The 27,366-nt window shown below is 44.6% G+C and overlaps 1 protein-coding gene across 6 annotated transcripts in view; it reads left to right on the top strand.

Moving 5' to 3' along the window:
* The first annotated feature begins 6,523 nt into the window (after window positions 1–6,523).
* Window positions 6,524–27,366, top strand: part of LOC121308731 (kinase suppressor of Ras 1-like) — a 36,005-nt gene continuing 15,162 nt past the window's right edge. For 2 of the 6 annotated variants that reach the window (XM_041241300.1, XM_041241301.1), the window contains exons 1-2: window positions 6,525–7,024; window positions 23,224–23,364. In XM_041241300.1, the coding sequence (XP_041097234.1) occupies window positions 6,794–7,024; window positions 23,224–23,364 (372 nt within the window). In that variant the 5' untranslated portion in view covers window positions 6,525–6,793. Of the gene's footprint in view, window positions 7,025–15,979; window positions 16,065–23,223; window positions 23,365–25,753; window positions 26,055–27,366 lie in introns of those variants that run through there. The other 4 variants (XM_041241299.1, XM_041241303.1, XM_041241302.1 and 1 more) reach the window with 4 other exon arrangements.

Genomic DNA, 27,366 nt, shown 5'->3' with positions numbered 1-27,366 from the left:
TGCTAAGCAGCTGTATTCTCAAAGTGGGGGGGCGATGTAAAATATTTAGAAGACAAACTGTAATGTATGCATTTCCATATAATGTAAATGACTTAAAAGTACTTAACTAATTCAGCAATAAGGAACTTTACATATAAAGTCTTGTTGAAATTAAACTGGTTTGTTTTTCCAATATTACTAGCACCAGTGTTGTGTTTTATAGTGATGGATGAGAGACTACCCTTTGACAGCTGGTAAAATATTTTCAGTGTATTCTACTAAAAAGAAATGGGCACAGCGCTACTGCTGTTTGGGCTGAGCTCAGGTAAGCTGATCCCACTGGGGTTTGGTGCTGAAGGACAGTGTGTGTACCCAAGTCTTGGCATGATGCAGGATCATACCGACACAAATCACAGAGAAACTCGGACAAATCCTGCTACGGAGGATGCCATGAATGCAACCCCAGGCTCTGAGCTTGCCTTACTGCTCCCTCGCTTGCTGCACTGACTGTGCATCGTCCCATTACAGCAAGAGCACGAAGGTGAAGCTCAAACCCTGACATGTAACATGATGCTGTAAATGAACTGATATATTTAGCACTGAAAAGCACAGGCATTACCAGTGTCTATGAAGTGTTCCTAGAAGAGAGACATCTGACATAAGTGACTTGATGATTCGGGGGGACCATGGCTCCCTTGAGCACTGTTTGACGTATACAGTATTTCTCAGTATTACAGTGTCAGTATCAATAAACAGAAACATTACTTACGTACCTGGAACAGTAATCTGTATAGATACTCTAAATCAAATAAGACAGAACCTGTGCACGTGCTATTTCTTTACCCAATCATCAAGGACACATTAACAGCTATTTATATTAGATAGCAGTACAACATTGAAACAAGATTGTTAGGTGTTTGTGTAATGCTCAGGGCCTGATTACATATCACTCACTCAAGAACTGGACTGACTGATATTTCAGGTCTGGAGTTTAACCACTGGAGCAAATGGACTGGTTAATAACAATTAGAGACACTTGCCATAACACTGTCAACAGGGTTCAAACCAGGACAGCTCTGGTAATCCTAGAATGTTTCAGACAGGCGTCAGGTGGACAGGGTGGAAAGAACTGCTTTCGCTAGCTCTGGGGGGGTCAGAAGGTACAAGTATTGGACCTTTTTAATTGTTTTCAACTCGTAAACAGTTGCACAGTTCAAGTTACTTGTAAAATGTTACAACAAACTAGAAATCTGCAACTGTTTAAGTTGAAAACAAGTAATTTGGTCTAATGAAGGACATTATTGGTTCCATTAAGGGTACAGTTAAGTGAGTGCTCAGCTGGAATGAAAAGCAGAATACACAGGGGTGTTTGATCCACATCTGGTAGGACAGAAAGCGTATTGCATAACATTTTTTGTTGATTGCTCACATTCATTTTATTGTGAACATATAAAAACTAATAACCTCATTTTTTATAAATCAAGACTGCACAGCTGTTTTAACCATGACTTAGAACTGCCTGACACAACAGGGTTGCCTCAAAGATAGCAGTGTCATTGAGCTCCACAGTGTAAACGACTACACACAGGTGAAGGAACCATGCAAACCAACCCCAGGACTGTCCTGCAGGATTTCACCTTGCCCTGTTGCAAAACCATTAAGCTGCTATCTGAACCTGCTGAGTGCTGCCCATTGCTAACAGCCAAGCAAAGTTGAATAGAGCACAGTCAAGCATGGTGCAACCCTTGCTAAATAGTATACGACTGGGGAAGGCAGCCCCGTTCGATATAGAAGCGGTAACCAAAGCTTCATAGCAATGATCTTAACTCCTGTTCTGCTGAAAATGATCTTTTATAATACAATACATTAGAAGTTGCCTGTTGCCTCCTGTGCCTATCCTGTGTCTTCTGCTGTAAATCAGATTCACTGTCTTCAACGGTCTAACAGCAGTCAGTCTTGTGACCTACAGCACGGCTAGTGATTAGATACCAAGAAGCAGAAGTTTGAATTTTGAATGCACAGCATTGTACTATCAAAAAAAAAAAAAAAAAAAAAAAAAGCAACAAGGCAATGGATTTGAAAAGCCTTGATCACATGTAATGCTAGACTATTTTGATGGACCCTTTAGCTTTTCAAGGGAGTTCAGTCATGCTGCTAATATGAGACTCTGCAGAACTGCTGATGCCAGTGGAATGTTGCTTCAGGGAGGGATTGCACTGATGCAGAACAGAGTGGGAAAAGGCTCTCAGCACATAAGGTCTGGGAAGGAGGTCTGAATTCCTGCAGGAGCCTCTGTGCTGACTGGGAGCTAATCAGAGCTGCCGGAGCAGGGGTTAGCTGGCTGGCCTTGCTGCCTTCAGAGGTGAGGTTGAAACAGCACATTTAACACTTTCACTGCCAAGGACTGGTAACTGGGAAGGACGTATCGTATTGTACAAAAGCCCTTTCAGCTGCGTAGAAAGAAAAGTAAACACAGTGCAGTGAACTTGTTATTTTTTATTCATGCATGGCACATATATTAAATACACATATTTTTGAGAATGCATGTTTTTATGGTATTTTCTTTTCTTTTAGTGCCATGGATTATCAATAGCAACGCAGTGTTGTTGGATAATACAGCACTGTACAGATACTTCATGTGGTAGTCTGCAATCGCCCACCAGATGGCAGTATAAACAAGCATAACGAGAGGAGTCATACAGAGACTGTTAACACGGCATTGGTTATTAGCAGCTACTGCTTCATCAACAACAGAAAGTCTCAGCAGGACGTGTTTTATAATACTATACTAGAGAAACATGGAACCTAGAGACGAGGGAAATGCCACATAAAACAAAATGAACGTTACACTGGAAATGTTCAAACAGCTATGAAGGCTGCAGTTTAAATATGCATTTTTTCACATTTCTGCATATTTCATGCTGCTGCTGCAGTAGTAGCAGCCTGTTTGCTTACCTGTCTGTGTCCAGAAAGCTTCAAGAAGAGAGAAGCCTTGGCGTCCATCTGCAGTGTTAAAGCTACATGGAATACTGTAAACAAACTGGCAAGCCAACAGTGGTCTGTGATGACTCCGAGTGCACAGAAGATTACTGAAGAATCTAATAAACACCGACCCAGACCCAGGGTTCACACTTTACTGTGAAGATGACTGTGGGACAATGCGGCTTTAATCAGTTCCCTGCTGCTCCCCAAACGCAGTTCCTGCAGCTCTGCTGTGTGACAGGATGTGCTGCCGGGGCTGTGTGGAGAATGTGCCAGGATGATTGCTTGTGTTTTCACCCAGGGATAAGATAGCGCTGAGGGGGAGCTCTGCAACAGGGCAATGAAAACAGCGCCGCCCCCAGCGTTACTCACGCCAGGATCACATTCCTGCTCTTCCTGCAATTGTCTCTGATTCCTGTTTCTCAGCACTGGGAATCCCAGCCACTGGCTCACATCCTGTGGCTGCATTATATCATGGAAGAGGCAGTCTGTCTGCAGACGTTGGGTATTATTAGCTGAGTGCTTTTTAAAAGCTCCACCAAGGTTTTACAGTGCTGTGGTCAGTTCACATGGTTTCACTGTGCTTCCACATAATTGTCCATCTTTTACCTTGCATCTTTTACAACACATTACCAGGCTTCACTGTGCTTTACCACGCTTGCCTGCGATTTCACTTGCTCAGTCTTAATACAGTATATAGTATAGTAATACAGAACATTTTGGCACTGTTTGACACAGTAGACTGAATGGCAGAATGTTCAGGTCAAGACTGAGGAATGATCTTGTGGCATCTGTCTGCCTGCCTGCCTGCCTGTCTGTCTGTCTGTGCCTGCCTGCCTGCCTGCCTCTCTGCCCGCCTGCCTGCCTGCCTGCCTGCCTGCCTGCCTGCCTGCCTGCCTGCCTGCCTGCCTGCCTGCCTGCCTGCCTGCCTGCCTGCCCGCCCGCCTGCCTGCCTGCCTGCCTGCCTGCCTGAGCTGTGCACTGTGCAAGGAGTAGATTGCACATCAAAACCGTCCCCCTGTTTTTGGAAAAAGTTTGCTATCACCCCTGTAGAGGACGCCAAAACCCCAGAAAGGATTCTGCTGTGCTGCTTGAGAAGGTACAGTAATCACTGCTATTGTCACAGGGAATGGAAATTGTGCTTTTGTTAAAGATCACAAACCGGGAAGCAGAAGATTGAACGTTTGCACGGTGCTGTGCTTGAAGAAGTCCCCCCAGCGAATGGAGCCTCCTGTTAACTGAGTTGCAATAGAGAGCATGGGGGACTCACAATCGGTGTGACTTGCTTTATACAGCTATGGGCAAAAGAGCTGACCAGTCCTGGGAATGGTTTGATGCTGAAAGAAGTGCAATGGAATAACACTGAGGTTGCCTTTCCTCTTTCTAAAGGGAAACTCTCCTCGGGGTCAGAAGGGGCACAGGGAGTTCAGAGACAACCACAAACTAAACACCTGCTATAGGGAATGGCTTCAGTTCCTTCATGAAAGTTCCTCACAGTATGTTTGCAGTTTTCCCACGCTTCCCCTATGATTATAGTATGCATTTACCATAGCTTACCATGTTCATTAAGAGGGTTGACCATGCCGCGCTATTCTTTACAATGCATACCCTCACCTAGCTTTATTACACTTTGCTGTACTGTGGTAAACTACAAAGGCATCCTACAACATGCAGCATGTCTGGTAAACCTGTCCCCATGTTCCATCTCAGCACTGCACTGCAGCAGCCAATTCTGATTCCAGTCCTTTAGTTTTGACCTCATCTCCTTTAATTCCCTGAAGCAGTTTGATTTTTCCAAAACAAGAGATTAGAAATCCCATGGGAACACGTGCTGCTGTTTGCATCAACAAGCTGCAACGTTTCTCAGGGGGGTGAGTCATGAGAGAGAAACTGTGCTAGAGTGTGTGTGTGTGTGCGTGTGTGTGAGATGGGACAGGCTGCCCTCTGCTGGTGGGGCGAGGGAATCAGTTAGATGCTCTAGAACTCCTTATTCCGCAGGATCTGACTCTTGGGCGCATTAAACCTGCAATAAACTAAACCCTTGCAGACAGACGAGAGCGTGGAACGGAAGTCTTGAAACTGCCCGTTTCTGCTGCTGCTTCTTCTTCGCTCTCATCACACCCCCTATCTTTTTTAATCATCAAACGACCATTTCCTGAGCCTCTCCAGTCCAGCTTCCTTCCTCTTCGTGTCCCTGTCTGTGGCCCAGGCAGTGCAGGTCTTCAGGCACTTCCTCCAAACGGTTCTTAAAGAGCCCTGATAGCCACCTGGGTCCTGCCGAGTGTCCCGGCTCCCATACGCACCCCTGTTTCAACAGCTCACCAATGTGAAATTGCATCAATAATCGAGATCATCTCTGAAATACTCTACAGAATGGAACGCTTCACATTCCCATTACAGCCAGGGGATCGAGTCTCAGTGGAAGACGTGGCACTAAGTCCTGGGCCGTCTCTGCTCTTGTGTTTTTAGCTGTACATAAAACACGCTGCTGGTATTTCCCAGGCTGTTTTAGGACGAGGAGTCTTTTATAGGAGTTTTCAATTTCACATTGTCCCAAGAGAAAGCAAAGGTCAAACAAAACTAACTAGTGCCTGGAAACATATTTTGGATTCCCAAAAAAACCCCTGTAAACACATTCTTGTAGAGAATGTTTGGTTTATTTTGACAGTGCTTGTCAGTCTTCAGCGGTGCTTTGAAACAATCAGTTATTGTCTCTGCTGATCTTATGTGATGATTGAACTCTGAGCTGGAGATTTTGCAGCAGCGTTCTTGAACAACACAGCAGAACATTTGCGTCTTCCTTACGTCCCCAAACAAAGACTAAATGAAGAGTTTTTTTTTTTTTTTTTTTTTAATCCGTCCCCATATGGGGTCGCCACGCATGAAAGAGTTAAACTGCCACCATGCCTCGTGTTGTTTTTCCCCTTTGCATTACTAGTGCCTGGCTGTACCGAAACTGCTCTGTACCTACTGAATCACCGCCGCTGAGCGCAGCCGCCTCTCTGCGCACCGCGACAGGCGTTACGTCATCGACAAGCCGGTGAGAAAGCCGTCGAGCCAGACGGGCTGCTTCGTTGCCAGGGTCGGATTTCAAAGCATCATGGTCGTTGTAGTTTTTTTGTGTTTTATTTGCAGTTGTATAATTATCGTACTTTGCAAAATCTTTTTTTTTTTATTTGACTTGACTTGAATTGCAATGTATTCCTTTTAAATTACATTTTCACTAGCATGCAACGATTATTAAAACGTGGAATTAAATAAAACCCCATAATGAACAGTCAACAGCAGTCTATTCGGAGCTTTAAATAGCAACATTAGAAAAAGCTATCAACATTTTCATTTTAACAATGCTAATCATTGCGATCAACACCGCACCGTATCGTCTTTACGCGATGCGCTTCGAAAATATCCCAGAGTTTAGTTTTATTTGTTTTCCTTTTTTATTATTATTATTATTTATTTAAGCAAATCCTAAAATAAACAAATAAATAAATAAATAAGCGAACGAACGGAAGAAAAACAAAAGGCATCCCAGAATGCATTTCATTTTCCTAGCAACAGCTGACACGGGCAGTAAAGGCGATCTGAAAGGGGGCTGCTGTCACTCTCCAGCGAGAGAGGCGCCTGTCTGCTCCGAGCAGCTCCTGCTGTCCATGCAGCACCAGCAGCAGCACCGCACGCCTTCTGCACTGGTTACGGCGCTCGGTTTGCGTAACCGTTAAGGGTTTTTTTTTTTTTTGTTATTATACTACTCGGACGGTCATTATTCATCGTTTTTTTTTTGCCTTTGTGGGTTACAAAGAACCCCGCAACACGGTCCTGATGCCGAGGGATGGATAACTCGTCTGTCAAAGGTGGAAAGATGGTCGAGAATGGTGCAGATCTGGAACTGGGTAGTACTGCTGGAGCTGGAGGCTGTGGCGGTGGGACCGCGATGGCCGCTTTGCAGCAGTGTGAAGTCATCCAAAATATGATCGACATCTCTCTCTTGAACCTGCAAGGGCTCCGGACCAAATGTGCAGCTTCCAACGACCTGACTCGACACGAGATCCGCACTTTAGAGGTACAAAAAACAAATGCATATAATAATAATAATAATAATAATAATGCAATTACTAGTTTGCTTTCTTTTTTTGCATTGCACTACCGTGTTTATATGTGGATCAGTGGGGTGTGCAGAACCTAGCGAAACGCAAGGAGAGAGAGAGAGAGAGAGAGAGAGAGAGAGAGAGAGAGAGAGAGAGAGAGAGAGAGAGATAGATAGATAGATAGATAGATAGATAGATAGATAGATAGATAGATAGGGTGGGGGACGACATAAGAAGGATGCTCTGGGGGTGCACGTGATGCTGTCACTCGTGGGTTATTGCAACGCTTCATTTCAAACACGCACGCATCATAACTGTCTTGCTTTTCTGCACCAGTCGGTACTGTTGTAATTATTGCTGCTAGGTTGTGTATTAATAGTGAGACACACAGCGCGGTCTGCACTAAAACAAGCTTTAGTCATTGCACCGCTGTTTGTTGTTGACAGCTTTCTAATTATCGGTGCTCGGACACTAATCTGTAAATGTAGATGGGCTAGCTGAAGCACAGGCTGTGGCGTGTGATGATGCGCTAGAATTGTTACTTAGGACGGATACATGCTGACTGGAGCTTGGACACTCAAGAAAACAGAAGCAGCGATAATTGGTAGCACTGCACAACCCTGTATCATGTCATGTGTCTTCATTGTCATATTTTTACACCTCCGTTGCACCTGCTGTACCTTGACCCCCCCAGACACAAATTACAGGGAACATAACGTCGCAAGTAGATTGTATCACGAGTTATGCACGTCTTCCTAGAGTCAGCTTGTGCAGGAAAGGGAGCATAGTAGATCATATTCTTGAAAAATTAGCACCACTGTCGAATGCGTAGCGCCACCGACTCTCTGTGAAGGGAGGGAAGGACTGCTTGATTCAGCATGCTGGTAAAAATCTTCTTGCTATTAAGCACGTTAGTGTCCTATGCATTTCCTTTTTGAATATGCTGTGTTATTTTAAGTGTCTGCTAATTTATAAGAAGCCGAAAGCACACTTTGTTCACTGTCCAGTCTGTTTACATTCCACCCCCTCCCCCCCATGTGGTTTTTGGTGTAACAGGGATGGAAATACGACTCCCGATTGCATAGCAGTTTGATCAGTTCCTGGTTTTGCTGTGAGTTTAGTAAGACACACCTGAGCTCGTTACCGGCACACTGTTTCTAATCAAGCTCACAGTAAAACCTGGAGTGGGTGAAACAGCTAGGAGTCTTATCGCCATCTCTGGGTAGACTCTTGCTGTGACTCGTAATTTATAAATAACATTTTTTTGGGTAAATAAGGGAGATTCTTTAACTCATGAAAGGAAAATAATATCATAAGGGCAGGGCTATGTTAGTTCACTGTAATTCTGTGCCTTTCCTGTACTACGTTTTGTGCTCCTACACATGATTGACTTAAGGAGAGTTTTCTCCTTGACTCTGCTTAAGAGGCTCTTGCAGATGCTCAGCCCCCCCCACCCTGGTGACTTTATTGAGTTGATTGTCCGGTTGACAGCAAGGTCCGCAGTTCTAATGAAATGCAAGACAGCTCGACGACTCTCCTCTGTCTCAGCTGTCCTTCAAACACCCCGACTGCATGCAGAGCTCTGTGTGGGCACTCTAGATCTTAACACTGCAGACCCCAGCCAAGAGAGATCGAAAACCTAACAGCACCCAGCACAGCAGAGCAGCCATCCAGGCAGCGAATCCCTGAATGCAGAGTCGCACAGTGCTGCAGGAGAGAGACCCAGGTGCAGAGCGCTCTTTTTAATGTCATCTCTAATCCTCATTAATTCCTGTTGCGTCCGAGCAAATGAGAGAATTGGTTCTATTGCAGGAGACGTGAGCTAACGACGACGAAACTGAACCATTTTGAATACTCTCTAGCTTTATTAAAAATGGGCAACCACAGTGTGACACATTTTTAGATCTACAACTTCCTGTGTCAGTATGGTCAAATGTTTAGCGTTGGAGTGTCTCTTGTCTCTTTTTGTTGCTAGTAATAACAACATAAACGTACAATCCTGACATTAGGCAGCTGACGACATTGAGAAAGACTTCAGTCGAAGCGTTTCTCTAAGTTTCTTTAGATACTCCACTGCTGAGTCTTTTTGTAGATGCGCTGCTACCCTAGATTCTGAGGTTTTAATTAAATACTTAACAGAAGCAAGATTAGAGTACGAGACCCTTGCAGTGACAGCCGTGCCTCTGGTGCCCCTGCTGGTGTTCTGAAGGGCTGCGTCGCCTCAGTGAATTTATCACAGGTACTGTCACTGTGCCAAACCCACAGTGATAGCGCTGCCTTTGCAAACTGATCTGCCTCCGAGCAGCTAGTAATGTTCAGGGCAAGACAAATAGTAAAAAGCGTGACTCCTCTATTGCAAAGCACCTGTGAGTATTGTACCGTGTGCCGGTCTGCGTTTTTGATTTTCTGCTTTTATTTTATTTCAACGCTTGGTGCTCTGAAGACACATTAACTGGGCTTCAGCCTGCATTACAAACTGACAAACCCTGGCTTCATTACAGCCCTGCAGTGGCTTGCTGGGGGTTGCGTCTCTGCCGATGTAATCTGCGCTTGCATTTCTACTGGGACTCCTCCAGTACTCGCATGCACTGCAGATGTGCTGCTTCAGAGATTCAAGGTGAAGTGCCTCTGTGGTTTACGTTTCTAAAAGCCTGTGTTGAAATTATTGCAGCATTTCTGTAAGCAAGTTCTTTCCATTTTGTAGAAGACTAGCAGTTTCATGCATTCCAGGTTTTAATACGAGCCCCAGTGTATAGGTAGCAAGCTTAGGTGTGTCTTATTAACTCATTGTAAAACCAGGAATGGATTGCAATGCAGTGGGAGTCTTATTTTCATCCCTGTATAAAATAAGATATTATTAGAAGTCGTGGAATGTTCACAAAGTGGGCTGTCAACAAGGCCTGGTTGCAGAATGTAACAGTTGCACAGAAGGCTGTAGTGAACAGACATAATAGTACTGCAGTGTGATGGGGAAGTGCAACACTGTGGTGGAAGCAGCTTTTTATAACTGCGATGCAGAGAAAGCGTAATAAAACACACGCCACCGTGCATGCAGGTATGCTGGCGCTGTACAGTGTGTCAGTGTGGTGAAATGAAGAAGGCTTCTGCATGGTTTGTAACCCTCTAGAAACTGGACGTCACGCTGTGTGCTGGGTCTGTTCTTGTTCAGAAATCCAGACGCACAGTGACATGCAAGTGAAGTGCACGATCAGCAAACTTGCTCTCGCTCTGTGGGGTTGTGGCTGCTTCTATATTTAGGCTTTTTTCCTCCTACGCATTCGCAGGGTTGTTTAATTAGAAAGTCAAGTCTGTAGTGCAGATAACAACATGGTACAGTGCAGTTGTCAGGCAGGATTTGAATACTCACATACGCCTGTGTGCATAGTTGGAGTGCTAATAGTAGTAGTAGAATAATAAATAATAATAATAATAGTGTTAGTTGTAATATAACGTGTTTAATTTGTGTGTCTTTCAATCCATTCCAGTCCTGAACCATGCTGAATATGTTAACTCAGATTTGCATGCGTAATGCACTGGATTCTGAGCTCCAGTACTGTCGCTACTGTTAGATGTCCCGGCACTGTTTGGTATGTGGGCAGCTGTTTCCTTCTGTTGGTTGAAAATGTCTTCTCTGAGTTCTTCATTTTCAGTAAATCATGTGGGTCTAGCGGAGACCCCACATGACAAGCCTGCAAGGGGTTTAAATTGATCCAGAGGGCTGCGGGATCATTCTTCAATGACTGCCCATTGTGAGCCTTCTATCAGCCTACCAATCCAGTCTGCTGTCTTGCCTGTCTTGGCTGAAACTGGGTTACAACAGAGACATGCAGCTTTATCATACTGCAGAATACATGCTGGAATGCAAGCAAATGCATTAGTCGTACAAGGGCTGTTTAACAACAGTTGTGCTGCACATGGCAATCCTTTCACCTTATTTTTCATTAGTCTTTATCCACGTTCATCGTTTGCTGTACTTGTCTCAGTAGGTTTGCAAAAAGGGTAAAGTCGAGTAGATGTACAGAAGTCTGTAGCTCTTTGAAGATTTTGCAGCCAAAAACGCTGGTGTCTTTTGAGTCTCCCAAACAGATTATTTATTGTTGTGCTGCTGACACACTGACAAGGGATCCTTATTTCTGTCATCCTGTGTGTTTGACAGTCAGAGTTAGAGTCAGAGCTTTGGTCAAATATGTTGAGGCTAAGTGGTTTAAAATAAAAATAAATAAATAAATTCCCCTAAACCTGTTGGATCCTTCAAGGATATCTTCCCATTTTTGTAAATACTCACAGAGGAATGTACTTTTAGCATTGGACAAAACTTTTAACTGGAGCCAGCCAGCCAGCCAGCCAGCCAGCCAGCGAATACAAAGAGCATTGAAGCAAACCTTTTAACGACTCCACTGTGGCTGTGGGAAAGTGCAGCCAATGCCACCAGCAAAGGACACAGCGATGCGTGTGTGTCTGCTTTTAGTTTTAGTTTTTTTTTAACAAATGTATTTTCTCTGTCTCTCTCTCTCTCTCTCTCTCTCTCTCTCTCTCTCCTCTCGCTCTCTCTCAGTTGTTTTTTTAATTAATTTTTTTAAAGCTGTGTGTTTCCTTTTCCAGTGCTTGCACAGGATGTGACATTTCATAATACTTCAGTTTAATAAACTGATCTTCTGTGAGTGATGGAAAAGCAGATTTCCACAGCGCAGGACTAGCGGAAACCAGAGCGGGGGTGAGTGGCTCTTGGAATTGTGCAATTCCATTGAGACAGTCATCGCCTGAGTCTCGATTTTAACCCTTAACATCAAGGGATTGTTAAGGGACAGCGTGTGCTGCTTGAGCCTTTCTTTCCTGGTTTTACTGTGAGTTTAATAATATACACCCGAGCTTGTTGCATACACGCTGGAGCTAATCAAGCTCATAGTAAAACCCTTATATATATATATATATATATATTATATATATATATATATATATATATATATATATATATATATATATATATATATATATATATATATATATATATATATATGTGTGTGTGTGTGTGTGTTGAATTTATTTCACTACCTGCATATAAGGTTTAGGAAAGAAACCTCTCTCTCTCCCTCTCTTTCTCTCTCCCTCGCTCTCTGTCTCTCTCTCTCCCCCTCGCTCTCTGTCTCTCCTCTCTCTCTCTCCCTCCCTCCCTCCCTCCCTCCTCTGTGTCTGTGTCTCTCTCTCTCTGTCTGCCTCCTTGTTTCTGTGACAGTAGTTGTCGTGGTAACTCGGTAGGAGCAGCAGTCAGCTCTGTGGCTGTGTTGCCCTGTTTGTGTTCCAGGACTGCAGTGTACAGGATAACATCCACGGCTGCGTTTCTCTCTCTCTCTCTCTCTTAATGTGCCGAGATGAAGAGGTGTTTGAGTGAGTGATGATGACCAGGGTTTTAAAGCCACTGTCCTGCCTTTTCCTGGGCATGTTCTCAGCAGTCACTTTGAGGTCTGGGTTGCAAGATGCTACATGTTCACTTGTTCCTACGATCACACACGGTGCATAACATACAAAATACACTCAAGCTTAAAAGAAACAAACATTAACCCAATATACATACAGAAACGCACACACACAGACATGCACGCACGCACGTACGCACAGACACGCACGCACAAACACACACGCACGCACGCACGCACGCACACACTCTTCACCTAATCGTTTTTCACCCACTAGCATTTTTTAAATGAGATTTATATAAGTAAATTCCCTTTCTTGTAGAAAACCCCTTTTCCTGTCCTGCAACACCTAACGTAATGCATGTGAAGAATTGTGGCTTGTGGGGCTTAAGTAAGTAAGTAATAAATAAATAAATAAATTGTAGGGGGTGGCTGAGCATTCTCTGCTCTGTGATACAGAAATGGGGATTACAGGGCTTGTACATTTTATCCATCACTGCTGTACTGCACAGTTTCCCTTTAACTAGAAGCGATTGATTTTGTACAGCACATCTTGTGTTTCCTTACTGTCCCCATCGCTGGGTGCTGTGCTCCTGTGATCAGCCCGGGGGCGCTGTGTTTGATCGTGCGTTTTGCAGGTCACGCACAGGCCCGCTGTTGTGCGATTCGGTGCTAGTGCTGCTTGGCCGATGCTGCAGAAGCTTGCACCTGTCCAGCAGCCGTCTGGGATGCTGTTTTGCTAACTATAGAGCTGCGGTGTTGTGCTGTGTGGGACGCGATCGGTTCGGCAAGGTAAATAAACACACTGACAGCCTACACTCTTATTAGTGTGATATTGAAAGGTAGCTGAGAGATAATGGGGATTTGACATGCTGACCCTGTCAGTGGCACACGCACACGCACACGCGGGATTACAAACCCTGTTAACCTGGGATAACAAGACATAGTACAGTTTTGATCAATAAACGTCACAAAGGCTCCCATTCACAACACGCGCACAGCTGCCTTGTTGACGTGGAAGTCATACTCCGAACAGAAGTGACTTTTAAAGTCCAGGACCTTTTTTCACTGTGTATTGTCTTGTGTTCTAGTAACCCTTTGCAGCAGTTTTAACTTCTTGTCTCTAGCCCTAACCTCTGCTGTAGCCACAGGCTGGTTTTGCAAACTCCTGAACTTGCAGGAGAACGTGTTGAGTAAACTTGTCGGTTATTGAGCTGAGGAACAAGCCGCAGACAAAAGAGGTTCTAAAGAAACCTTCCTCCTTCCAGAGTTAATCCAACTTCAAGGGAGTTTTTTTTAATTGTGTCTCAGTTTTGCTGTACAAAGTGTGACACTTTTTCACCCTGACTGAACTCCAAAAATCCTCTGAAAACACAGCTGCCTTATCGGCACTGCCAGCCCTTTGTTCTGCAAGCTTGCTCAGGTATTCTGTTTGTATTTATTTTTATGTAAGATCATTCTTTCTGAGCGCGTGTTTGTTACGGCTGAGCTTGTTTTGGCCATGCGCTGTTGTTTTGTTTGAATGGACTTTGCAATCCTGGTTTCGTTGCAAGCCTGCGCTCTCAGTATTTGCTTTGTGTATCATGACTGTGAAATGAAGCACCGACACCCTTTGGACAGATACTCTGCATGGCCACCGAAGTGTAAAGCGGCAGGGTAAGGCTTTTTGGAAAGTTTCATCTCGTATTTAAGGTGTAGAATAGTTTCCTGTTCTGTACGTGAGCTGCAATAGAGGGGTTCCTGATTGACCCAAATAAATTCTTACCGGGGGGGGGGGGTCATTTTTTCAGTAGTTGTTTGTCCTGAAACAATATCAGCTCACTGTGCTCCTGTGTGTACAGATTAAACATTAGTCACAGTTCCTATTAAAAGGAACAGTATAGTGATGTCATGGGGTATTAGGTGAAGGGAGAGCTGCTGTAGACATGCTGCTCCAGTGATGAAGAGTAGATGAAGTGCAGCCCTCAAGCAAACTCAGGGAATCCTTAATTAATTTGGGCATCTCCGAGTCTTGAGTTTGGGCTCTTGTTCACAAGAGTTTTATTTAGCTGTGATGTTGTGCAGCCTGCATTCCTAAATGCAGCCTGCCGTTCATGTGAAATCAGCATTGCTTTCCATTGCGCTGTAAAAGGCAAGCTCTCATGGACATCCCGTGTCAAGCTCAGATTTGTAAGAACTGTAAATAAGGCTTTCGTTTACACTTGCCTGCAGTTTACATATAATTGGGTTCAGGCAAAATCAGGACAGTGCATCTGGAGTGTCGCTCCGAGGTTCTGCCCTCCTCTCCTCTCCTGCTCCTCGTCTCAGACGGGCTGGTTGCAGGATCTACAGTAATACTAGCTGCACACTTTTTTTTTTTTGTTTTTGCTTCACAGCAGCAGAACTTTGGCCAAAGATCAAAAACGTAGCAGAAAAACAGGATGTCGTAACTTTTTTGTTTCCTAGGAGCCTTGTGAAAAAATGTGAATGCAGTAGTCTGATAGCTCTGGGCTCACTTGAATGCATTTACTGTGCGATGTGAGTGTGTGTGTGATCCTGAGAACTGGGGTCTTAGCAGGAGGGACTTGGAAAGGACTTTTACGTGCAGAGCCAGATTAACCTCATATTCTGTATACTGCATTTCGATTGACAGACATGTCATCTCTGCAATGTCAATATCCTTACATTGCACTACCGCTATGTTGCAAAACCACCGAATCCACCTCCTGCCCTTGCAGTCTGTTCATTTTTTACAGTGTGTTGGCATGGTCAGGGTCTTTATTGAACAGCCCCGAATCTCACTAATAAATTGCTTTTTCCCCGAACCTTCTGAAGCGACGCTTTTATAAAGCGTTTCAGCATTGTGCCGGTTTGTTGACCGTTTTAATCTGCGTGAAGAGTCCGTTTCTTGATTGGTCGATGGGTTAGTGCTTCTGTGCCGAACGCCTCTGCTTGCTGTCCGCGCTCAGTAAACATTGAACAATGTGGCGGAAGATGTTGCCGTTGAGGTTGAGTACCGTGCGAGGAGCTCCATGAATCAGGATCGTTTTGGGCTGGGTTCACTTGAGCGCTTTTTTTTTCTTTTTTTTTTTGCTCCAGACCAAAGTGTTCTTGTTTCACGACCTGGAAATAAGCAGCTTGGCAGGCCTGGTAATTGAAGGGCTATGCAGTACTCACTGTGCTTGTTTTTTGGCTGTGTGTCATTTTGGTATTTCATTTTGTTTTCTTGTCAAGGATAAAAATGAATCTCATGAGAACTTTGGGGGTGGGGGGGAGAATCTGAGCAGCATGCAGCACTGTCATTCTGAATAATTTGGCTAGCGGGGGCGGGGGGGCAGGGGGCAGAAGCTTGGCTCCCGGGAAGGGCAGACGTCTGCCCAGTTTTGGTGTTTTTTTTTTTTTTTTTTGAGCATCATGAATGACCATAGATTTCGAAAGTAGAAATGCTGTGTCACTAGTGGGTGTAAAGGGTGACTCATGCAGAGCTTCTGGTGTGTGCGTGTGTGCGTGTGTGTTCGTGTGTGTGTGTGGGAGTGTTTGATATAGTTTCAGCTTATTACAGGATCACTGTACAGTACAAGGAATTGACAAGGAAGGAAGGAGACCAGAGTTTCACCTGAAGGTTTGTCGATAAGCTTGTTGTTTTTCTTCATGAAATAATCTACTTAATAAATAATATACACCACAGTGAGCATGTGCTGACTAACTGCTATACAAGAAAAGAGAGGACCCAGTCGGAGTCTAGCGGCCCTGGTAGAGCCTGGTTGGCATCGCTAGTGGCACAGCCATGTTCGGACAGTGTCCGGGGGGCATCTTGGGACGGTTGCTGAAATAGAAATTTCTTTGTGGTGGTGCAAACCGAACTCCCTGACTTCTTCATGTGGGAAATCCTATTGGGAGTAGCACCATGAGAGTAGCACCATGGGGGTTTCAGGTTTGAATATTCAAAGCAATATTTGAATATCTTTTCATTGTGAATTTGCTGAAGAAGTAAGTGGCAGCGTACAAGGTAACGATCCTGGCAGGGTTACGATGAACTCTGTGGCACCCATTCAGATGACCTTCCAGACAAGGGAGAGAAACGCTCTTTGTGCGGTGGAATCGGGGTGTGTGTGTAAAAGTTTAAACATTAAACAAAGTGTGCGCTTTGTAACCTTCAGCGTCTCATCCCCTATTGTAGATACATGCTATATCTTCTGTTGTGATGTACTGCATTCTGTTGCTAAGCACACTGCATGCTGTTTTAAAAGCAACACTGTTTACAAATCGCCGACATTCACAAAAGTAAACTTTGTGTCTAAATTTTTTCACTTGGGTGAAGATATTTTAATAGAGGGATTTCAATAGCGCAAGCCATGTTTTTCATACCAGACCCTCTGCAGATGTGGATTATCACAGCTGATGCTGTATCCCAGCATTCATGGCATTTTTTTCCATGAGGGATTTGGCAGTGAGGAGACTGATTTGTGTATAGCGTTATTAGATCTACTGCAAGGACAATTGCAGCTCGCTTATCTGCCTGGGGAAATATGGGTTAAGGTACAGACAACTAATCAGATACTGTCTTACCCTGTGCAGAAACCAGGCTACGTTCTGGGCGTCTGTAAACGTCTTAAGCTGACCTTGACGTCGTTGTTTTTTTCTCTGTGGTTTTGAACACTGCAGCTGTTTCAATGGGGAGGCGAGAGTGGGAAATTCAAGCACGAGGTGGAAAATATCGCCTGCAGGTTATGGAAAATGTGCGGTCGGGCAACGCGTTGTAAAATAATGTGTGGACAAAGGGCAAATCGCTGTGTTTCCACTAGGCGCACTTTACAAGAAAGACACGGTCTTTACCTGGAAAGAGGCTAGCTTCCTGTTTCCGTCAGACGGGTCAGTCTGTGCAGTGCTGCTGCTAGACAGGGTTGAAAGTGCATGGAAACCGCATGGAAACCTTTTATATGTGCCGCTCAGACAGTCCTGGGTAGCTTTGCTGTCCTGCTGGACAACGCTGTCACACATGTGAGCTCCATGTGCTGGACTGGATGCTTATTGTAGTTTTTGTGCAATAATTGCTCTGTTTTTGTTCAAATGTTCCTTTACCCGTTTTGTCTTCCGAAATTCCTCGATTAATGTTTCCTGCTTCCTTCCAATCCAGGAAGTACAGTTCTCCTAAAATTTCCTTTTGGAATTTTGTTTGCAGAGGCGTGTTAGCTTGTTCTGCGAGTCGGATTAGCTTGTCAGCCACACCTGCACTGGGACTCTGCTTAATAAAACAAACACCAGGTGTGAAACGAGAAAGCTCGCTCTCTCGCTCGCTCTCTCTCGCTTTCTCTTGCTCTCTCTCTCTCTCTCTCTCTCTCTCTCTCTCTCTCTCTGTTGCTTGCTCTCTCAAACCAAGTGTGCCTGAAACTAACATGTTACGTGTGAAACTCAAGATAATGATGATAAATCATTCTAAAATGTCATAAATGACTGGTTAACAGGTCTTTGGCTGGGGTAAGCCCCTGTATCATTTTTGCATAAACAATTAAAAAAAAAAAAAAAAAAAAAAAAAAAAAAACCACTGGAACTATAGAATTAGTTCTAGTGAGGTTGTCATTTTATTATTATTATATATATATATATATATATATATATATATATATATGTGTGTGTGTGTGTGTGTGTGTGTGTGTGTGTGTATATATATATATATATATGTATTGTGTATGTGTATATATATATATATATATATATATATATATATATATATATATATATATAAAGCAAATGTGTGTTTGACTGTGTCCTTTCCCCATTACATTCAGTTTGAGTGAAGGTCGTGTCGAACTCTGATACTGCGCCTCATGAGAGGATAAAACTGGATCGAGGAGTCCTGCTCTTTGTACCTGATTTCAGGGATGGAAATAAGACTTAATCACCCATTCCAAGTTTTCCTGTGAGCTTCATTAGCCACAGTGTAGAAATAACAAGTCTGGGTTGGTTGAACTGGGACCGTGACGTAACGGTTTGAAGCGCAATCTCGAGACCATTTTGTCGTTTGTCACTTGGCCCTGGGGGCGTGGATATTGTGTGTGACCTCGGTGTGAAGCTGTGAACCTGCAGGTGTGAGCTGCCCCTGGCTGGCCTGACACCGAGCTCATTGCAAAGTGTAGTTCAAGTATTGATTCAGTCTGCCGCTGTGTTGTTGCAGCAGTTATAGGTAAGTAATTCTAGGTAAGTTCTGAGATTGGGCATATGCAGTATCGCATGCAGAGCTTGCTGTAATGAGTCACATGTTGTAGGTGTAGGTGCAAGTTCCTGTCTAGTAAGCAGGGTCTTTTATCTCTTCTGAAACTCGGAGCAGCTGCAGATGTCACTTGAACTGAAAAAGTTCCCCTATTAGCTGTGAAGTTGAGAGTGTCTCTACTGGACCTTGTAGAGTTTAAAGTTGTGGAAACCAGATGTGTTTGTTTAAAATGTCTGCAGAAGATAAGAGTGTCTTTCACACTCTTATGAACTGGCAACCTTGTGTTTTTTATTTTTTTTAAATCTTTTAACTTGCCAGGAAATCCTTTTATTAATGTTCGTGTTTCTAGATGAGAAAAATGCAGTGCTCAAAATGAGAACCAAAATCAATCCCTTCCCTTTGTGTCTGTGCACTCCCCTCCCTTCAGAACTAAACACCAGCTCTCTCATTGGACAGTAAGCATCTTTGCGGGGCTTTGCAACGCTTGCAGGATGCACCGTTAGTGTGCCCTGCAGAGTGATGGGAGAAACCCGGGTGACAGCATCATTTACAAGCCCGGAATGAGGACGAGGGAGACGTCTAGGAAAGTGTGAGTCAGCCCCCTGCTGTGAGAACACAGCTGACGTCTTTACTGTGAGCAAGAGCAAAACCACAACCGTTTGGGGTACCTGCAGTGAGTAATCCCTCGGGAGAGGGACACTGCTCCTGCACAGCACTGATCTCCACATCTCTTTGCGTTTTCTATTCCTCCAGATAGATCGAAACGGAAGAAACTCGTTACAGTAGCGAGTAATCAAAAGAGCCTTTCCTCTTTGCTGTGTTAAATCTATATTGTGTTCCACCACTGCCGGCGTGGTTGTGTTGGTCCGTTACTGCAGCAGAGAATCTGAAACCCAGGCTCTGTTCTCATCAGACACAAAGAGGAGGCAGAGCGTCCTGGGGAGTGACAGTGGGTTAGCTGCTGCCCTTTGCTTGCAAGCTGCTCAGATTTAGTTGTTTTATTTGTTCGCTTTTTCCCCAGACCAGCGTTTTCTGACTTGTCTAGTACCAGATGTATGAAGCCACTAGCTTTTTGTTTTCCCCTGCTGTTTTTTAGAATCCCAGCTGACCAGCAGTCTAGTGCAGTGCAATGCACCCAGATCAGATCAGGTTTTATTTTCCTTCTCCGGTGTACATATCCCTGCTGTATGTACAGGACGGTAGGGCACCTGCAAACATTTTCTAACAGAAGAGCCTGCTTTTAAAAATTGGATGCGTCTGAATCTAGGTCAGCCTGCAGGCTGCCTGAGATCAAGGTTAGCTGTGCTGTGCTCGCTCAAGATGTGGAAAGGGATGCAGTTGACATTTCACCTAGAATTCTGCACAGAGACAGACGTCTTCAAGAAGTAACAGATTCCTGCATGAATCAACTGCTTGCTTTCGATTTGCATGCATGGCGGAGTTGTTTTTGAAACCTTGACGTCTATTCCAAGGTTTATATTAAATGTTATTGCTATGAGGCAATCTCACAGCTGATGCAAGACAGATCCGCAGAACAGCCAGTGTGGACACGACTTCCTTTGATTGTCAGGTGGTTAGTTATTTCCCCATGGCAGAGTAGGATGGTCCCAGTGAACAGCAGTGTACATTGCATTGGTGCAATATTATAAGAACACTTTCTAATGAATCCTGTGGTGTTTTTACCGGGGGTTGCTGTAAATGTAATAGGTGTTTTTGTAATGCTCGGAGCAGAGCTATGTTTCTGCTTTGTGCATCACACTGTAAGAAGCTTCATTGCATGGGAGCCCTCGGCGGTGTTTTATAATCCGTTTCTGTGTAAATGTGCCTGGACTCAAATGTCAAGAATGTCACTTACTCTAAAGCGCTTTCCAGTAAACATTCTGCAGTGTTCATTGGTCCATGGCGAGAGTGAACAGGAGGCACACAAACCTGGATTATAAACCCAGCACGACTGACCTTTCGGGCTGCTACCGGACGCTTCACAGAGTGGCACCCTGGGGCTGTGTTCTTGGATACCGCACTGACTGAGCGCTTTTTAAATCCGGCTGTTTTTATTTCAGAAAGCAATTCAATGCCCCGCTTCATGGCTTTGATGCTTAAAACGTAGCCTTTTAATAGACATTCTGAATGATGTTCTGAGCTTCCCGTGGCATGTTCAGCACTGCCTGTTCCTTCTTTCCTTCTGGGCCCCAGTGCCTCTCAGCACGTTGCAGAACACACCACTGAGACGCAGTGATGGCATGAGGTCCAAGGATCGTTTTTCAACTCTGGGCAAATTGCCCATGTAATACACTTGCCCGTGGTTTGCCAGTAGGAAACATGTTCTTTCTGCATGTAATTCTTTAGTTATGAAATTTGTACGAGCAGTAAAAAAGTCAAGATAACCAAAACGCCAGGTTGATTCAATTAGTACTGTAGTAATTTTCATGATGTTTTATTTAGCTTGAGTTGTGATTTCATAGAGTAAATGTGGTGTTTTAATTAGCAGTCTCAAGTAAGCTTGCTTGCTTGCTTGCTTGCTTGCTAGCTGACTTCCTGATGTGCAAAGGAAGGTATCAGAACACCAGTGCTACTGCAGAGGGCTGTGCGAATCTCCGTTCACATGTAGAATCTTACATTTTTATAAGAGTTAAGTATAATAATACGTGATGTGGAAATTGCATGCAAGTTTTTTTATCTGTTCATTTTTTGTTACTTTCTTTGCATCAGACAGTGGCTTGCTGTTGATTTTAATAACTTGCTTTTTGGTTTGAGATTCCTCTCGTGTAACTCAGTCATTCAGCTGACTCTGATGTGTGTTGCCCAATTACAGAACCACCCAAAGTCTTGAGTGTTGCATGTGAAGACGCGGGGTCAGCCTCGCAGTGCGCCTGCAGTGAACAAGATTACAGTGACCCGCTGTGTGTCAGGGTGACACTAGAGTGCCGTGCCCGCTCAGGAGGCGGTGCTGTGACGAGGCTGGCTTGCTGTTCCTCACAATGTAATGGCAGCTCTGTAGTGAGAGCCCTTCTGCTTCAGAGTGCTGAAAGCATGACGGGGCCAGGGGCAGAGAGTAGTGTTTCTGCTGGAGCTTGTTTTATAATGTAGCCCCTCGCATAGCTAGGCAGCACATCTGCAGATTACAAAAATAAATGCATTATTATTATTATTATATACTTTTAAATTCCTGGTTTTAATTTGGTATTGATTACGGCCATTGAATAACACAAACCGAACTGTTACATTCACAATACCGATCCTGGGATTGAGTAGATTGTGCCTGTCTCTGTCCGTCTGCCCGTCCGTCTGTCTTTCACGCTCTACAAGGTGATCGTAATAACTGCCATGAAATTGCGCAAATCATCAAAACTTTTTCGTTACATTTTCAAATTGATTCATATCTTTACAAACGTGTTTTGAGTTGTGTGAGTGGAGCAGAAGTACACCAAACTCTGCTCTTTTAAACACTACCACTGCTTCGTTTCTGCCCTTGCACGCTGTTACCAAAAAAAACCCTACAATTTAAAAGCTACAAAAATAATACAAAGTAGCCCAGAAAGATAACGGGGGATTTCCTTAATGGACAAAAATCAGGTAAAAATAATATGGGGGAATTTCTGATCAGTTTTCTCTAGAGTGCATTTGCATTCACGAGCAAGATCTGACAAGCTGTGAGAGAATCAGGCGCATCCGCCTTGCTTGACATTTCAACTGCAGCCCATCTGTTCTCTATGCACTACATAGCATTGTGTGATCCATTCCTGGTTTTACTAGGAGTTTAATAAGACACACCTCACCTTGTTACCTCTATACAAGGGTGATAATCAAGCTCGTAGTAAAACCTGGAATGGGTGAAACTGGCATGAAGTAGGAGTCTTGGCTCCATCTCTGTTGGTAAGTGACTGTGTTTCCAGTGGGATCATGTGCGCACTGAACCACTGTTTTCTATTGAGTTTCAGTGTCGTAATGATCAGTTTAAGAAGCATCTATTCATGACCTTCTTCAATATAAAGGTGCTGGTAGCCCTAAAGTAGTATGCAAGCTAGGGGTTACTCTGTGAATGTGTTTGTATTCAACGTTCAGAAACCCAATTCAAACCACCAAACTATGAGGGAACCTATAGTTTCTAAAAGGTGTTTAACTGCCTTTCGGTAACATGAACTCACTTTTTAAAATTCTCAAAACCGCTACTTAATAGCCGTACTGCTGATAATAGTGAGGATGGCAATACTGAACACAGTGCGGCTGTAGGATGTTCTTAAGACTGAAATGCCTTGTGTTATTTTCAATGATTTAATGTCTGCTGTGTTAATAAAAGGTCTAATTGTATGTTTAACATGGGAGGAATAATAATACAACATGCTAATTTATATTCCTGTGATTTTGCAGCACGTAGTCTAATGGATCACTGAAAGTATCTATCCTCGGAGGGCAGAAGACTGATACACTGTGTTTGTTGCAACTGAGAACGTCTTAAAACTTGACCTGCAGACCTATATAGCACAGCCCTCCATACGAACCGCAGGATCGTCCCCAGTTAGGACGATGCTTTTAGTTCCTTGCACCTGACCCCTTGTGTCTCCCCCTACAGGTGAAGCTGGTGAAGTACATCGGCAAGCAGCTGCAGTGTAAACACAAAGTGCCCGTGAGCAATCGGTCAACGGCCCTGGACAGCTTCCCGAGACTGAGCGACTGGCTGAAAACCGTTAACCTGAGGAGAGAGGTCACCCAGGTATGATTACTGCCAGGCAGACCCGGGGGCTGTTAACCTGAGGAGACACCCAGGTATGATTACTGCCAGGCAGACCCGGGGGCTGTTAACCTGAGGAGACACCCAGGTATGATTACTGCCAGGCAGACCCGGGGGCTGTTAACCTGAGGAGACACCCAGGTACGATTACTGCCAGGCAGACCCGGGGGCTGTTAACCTGAGGAGACACCCAGGTATGATTACTGCCAGGCAGACCCGGGGGCTGTTAACCTGAGGAGACACCCAGGTATGATTACTGCCAGGCAGACCCGGGGGCTGTTAACCTGAGGAGACACCTAGGTATGATTACTGCCAGGCAGACCCGGGGGCTGTTAACCTGAGGAGACACCCAGGTATGATTACTGCCAGGCAGACCCGGGGGCTGTTAACCTGAGGAGACACCCAGGTATGATTACTGCCAGGCAGACCCGGGGGCTGTTAACCTGAGGAGACACCCAGGTATGATTACTGCCAGGCAGACCCGGGGGCTGTTAACCTGAGGAGACACCCAGGTATGATTACTGCCAGGCAGACCCGGGGGCTGTTAACCTGAGGAGACACCCAGGTACGATTACTGCCAGGCAGACCCGGGGGCTGTTAACCTGAGGAGACACCCAGGTATGATTACTGCCAGGCAGACCCGGGGGCTGTTAACCTGAGGAGACACCCAGGTTTCATTACTGCCAGGCAGACCCGGGGGCTGTTAACCTGAGGAGACACCCGATTACTGCCAGGCAGACCCGGGGGCTGTTAACCTGAGGAGACACCCAGGTTTTCATTACTGCCAGGCAGACCCGGGGGCTGTTAACCTGAGGAGACACCCAGGTTTGATTACTGCCAGGCAGACCCGGGGGCTGTTAACCTGAGGAGACACCCAGGTTTGATTACTGCCAGGCAGACCCGGGGGCTGTTTAATTCACGGTCTGTGGCGAGGTCCCGATCGCTTCTCGTTTCCAGTGTAACAGCGCCGTCGTCCCTTTTTAAATAGGGTTAAAATAAATACGTTTCCCTTTAAATCGAGATCATTTTGACTCTATGTGCAGCAGAGCTTTCAAACTCTGTATCCATGCGGCTCGCACGCCTTGTTGAGAATAATACTGCGAAGAGGGTGGGAGAGCGTTTGACAAACCAGCTCGAACTGTTCTGGACCTTGAATCGCATCACCCATACGAGTTGCAATACTGTTCCCTTAATCCTGGCTTTGCAGTGATCCCTTTCACCGGAAAGCTTGCAGGCAGACTGACTGACTCAGCCAATTCGGATCAACCTGTTGCCTTTGCAGTCGGGTTCCGGTCCAGGGTTCCTCAGAACACAAAGACAGTGCAGAGCTGCCCTCCAGCGATCCTTACCTGGTTTTATTATGAGCTTGTTACCTGTACACGATGGCTAATCAGGCTCGTCATGAAACCTGGGCTGGGTGAAAGTGCTCTGCAATGGGAGTCTTCTCTCCGTCCCTGTATTTCTTTCCAGTACTCTCACAGTTCCATCTCTGCTGTATTACTCTTTGTGAAACAGCCAGTATGTTACTAGTGTCGGGTTGCAGTGGGAATGGCGAGTCAGTGGATTAAGAGTGGTACAGGTGCCAGTTGTCCAGTAGTTGGCACACAGGCACATGCTGGAGTCAGAAGTAGAGCTCCGCGGGTCATTTTAAGCATGTATTGACTTGTCTTCTGCAGGGCACAGACTCTTCTGCTTTTACTTGCTGATTTGCATGGACTGGTGATACAAACGAAAAGCTGTTTTTTATTTTTTCTTGTGTGTCTGGGGGCGGGGTCTGGACCTGCCTGGAATTGTAATATTGTAATTTTGATGCTCTCGGAGATCCTTAACACTCCCTGCTTCCGAGGATTGGATAAAGCAGCGGCGTTTGGATTTGATTTGAAGAAGAACGCTGAGCGCGTTGAAACTGGAAAGAGCCTTGTCCTGTCTTGGGATTGCTGAAGGGAGGTATGTTGTGAAACCTGTGTGTGCTGCGGACTGTCTTCACGTCTGCTGTGCTCTGATACAGTAGTACAACGTGTCAGCCTTTATTTGGTCAGAAACAACATCTGTAAGAGTGTGTGTGTGTGTGTGTATGTATATATGTATGTATGTGTATATATATATATGTGGAAGTACATGAGCTCAACCAATAGAAACAGTGTGGATTGAATTCTGATTACTGTGTTAATAGTGATCGGATTTAATGTGACTCTCCACTCAAACAGCAAAGCACAACTCAAACAAGGAATAGGTTGTACCAGAGTATCTAGCACCATTTAAAGGAAGCCCCCCCCGCCCCACCCCCCACGCTCGGTTCTCGTTTCAGATTCCTCTGCAGATTATACAGTCCTCGCCCTGGAGCAGTGAGCACCTGGTTTGCAGGTAGATTATTTCTTGGGTATCCTGTGGGACACGTTGCTGGCAGTGCGTGTTTTACAGGTTTCGGCACTGACATGTCATGACGTGACTCGTGTCATGCAGCTGTTAAGGCCCTGTGCTGGATGTGTTCTGCCGCATTAGCTGAAAATCAAACTCCCCCCGGGCCTGTGCAACAAGTCACCACAGCAGCAGAGATTCAGTGGAACAGTTCCAATAGGTGCTGGGAGCAGCAGGACTGGCGCTCCGCACACAGTGATATTTATCAGAATCGGGACTGGAATTGACTTTGGAACAGCCCAGCAGTGCAGAAGGTATGTCGAGTTCTTAAAAACTCCAATCAATAGCTTCAGACACTCCTGTGAGGAAATATACAGGGCACGAGACTACCTGTACGCTGGGGTGAACATTTCTGTCTGTGTCTGTCTCGCTGTGAAATGATTATTCACGGTTTAACAGTTAGACTACTAAGGAGTGAGCACATTGCTTTTATTTGAATGCAGATCTGTGTATGGGTTCTATTTATTCACACATCTACCAGTCGTTTTCATTGTTGGTGGTATTTTAATGTTGTACATATTGAATAAATCCCATTTCTTTGTCATCAGTAACATGGTATTAACGTCGACTGTTTTTATAGATAATTAATGTGCAGAAAAAACAAACCAAAACGATATTGTTAAATATATCTATATTTCTGTTCGGAGTAAGATATTGTCTTGGCTGGGAACTGCTGATCTGGAAGCAGATGTGTTCAGTGTAGACTACAGGGAAGATATATTTTCTAACGTGGTCTTTAACGTGGTTGACGCTCTGATAAGCAGAGTGTAGAAGCTGCTGGAATCCCACGTCGCTGCACCGTGCGTTTTCTCCGTTTGAACCCTCAACCTGACCCCTTCTCCTCCAGGCATGTTGCCCTGTGGCATTCTCACCCGCGTGACCTCATTCAGCTGGTTCTGGAGTATCGTGTTTCATCCCGTTCCCAGCGGTTCAAAGGGTTTTCCAGTGCTGATGACATCAATAGGAGTGTTTGTAAACTCAGGCAGACTGTCACGCTGAGGAGTGACGACAGCACAAGTCCTATTTTTAGCATCCGAGCAAAAAAAACAAAACAAAAAAAAACGAACAATAATACAAAGGAAGGTTGTTTTGCAGATTTTAAAAAATATAATCCTTTTTTTTTTTGGGTGGTACAAAGTTTTTGCACGTACAAAACACGTTTGTATTCATTCCCATGCAGTGAAAGAATTTTTGAACAGCCACAACGGCCACAGGGAGCCCCTTTTAATGGAGTATTATTATTATTATTATTATTATTTTCTGTTTGGTCGTTCAGTGTCTGCTCTACAATTGTATTGTATTGTGCTTTCTGCAGTGCAACATGTCCTAAAGCACTTCTGCAGCTTGCTGTTTCTTCTTCATAATAATATTGATTAACCTGTCATTAAAGGGGCCAGTCGTTTCGGGGTTTGCTTATTCAGGGAGTCTTTCTCATTCACCTGTTCTGGGTTTTCACGGCTGTTAGGTAGAGGCGTCCTGTTATCCAGTTTAGCGGTATTGCACAAACGCATTGGAGTTGTTTGTTTTTTTTTGTTTTACCTGCATGTTTTGCTGTTTTGAAAAGTG

This window comes from Polyodon spathula, unplaced genomic scaffold (genome assembly GCF_017654505.1).
Source record: "Polyodon spathula isolate WHYD16114869_AA unplaced genomic scaffold, ASM1765450v1 scaffolds_766, whole genome shotgun sequence".
In the NCBI taxonomy this organism is placed as follows: Eukaryota; Metazoa; Chordata; class Actinopteri; order Acipenseriformes; family Polyodontidae; genus Polyodon; species Polyodon spathula.
Note: the sequence above shows the minus strand (reverse complement) of the source record. Positions and strands in the feature narration are given on the sequence as shown.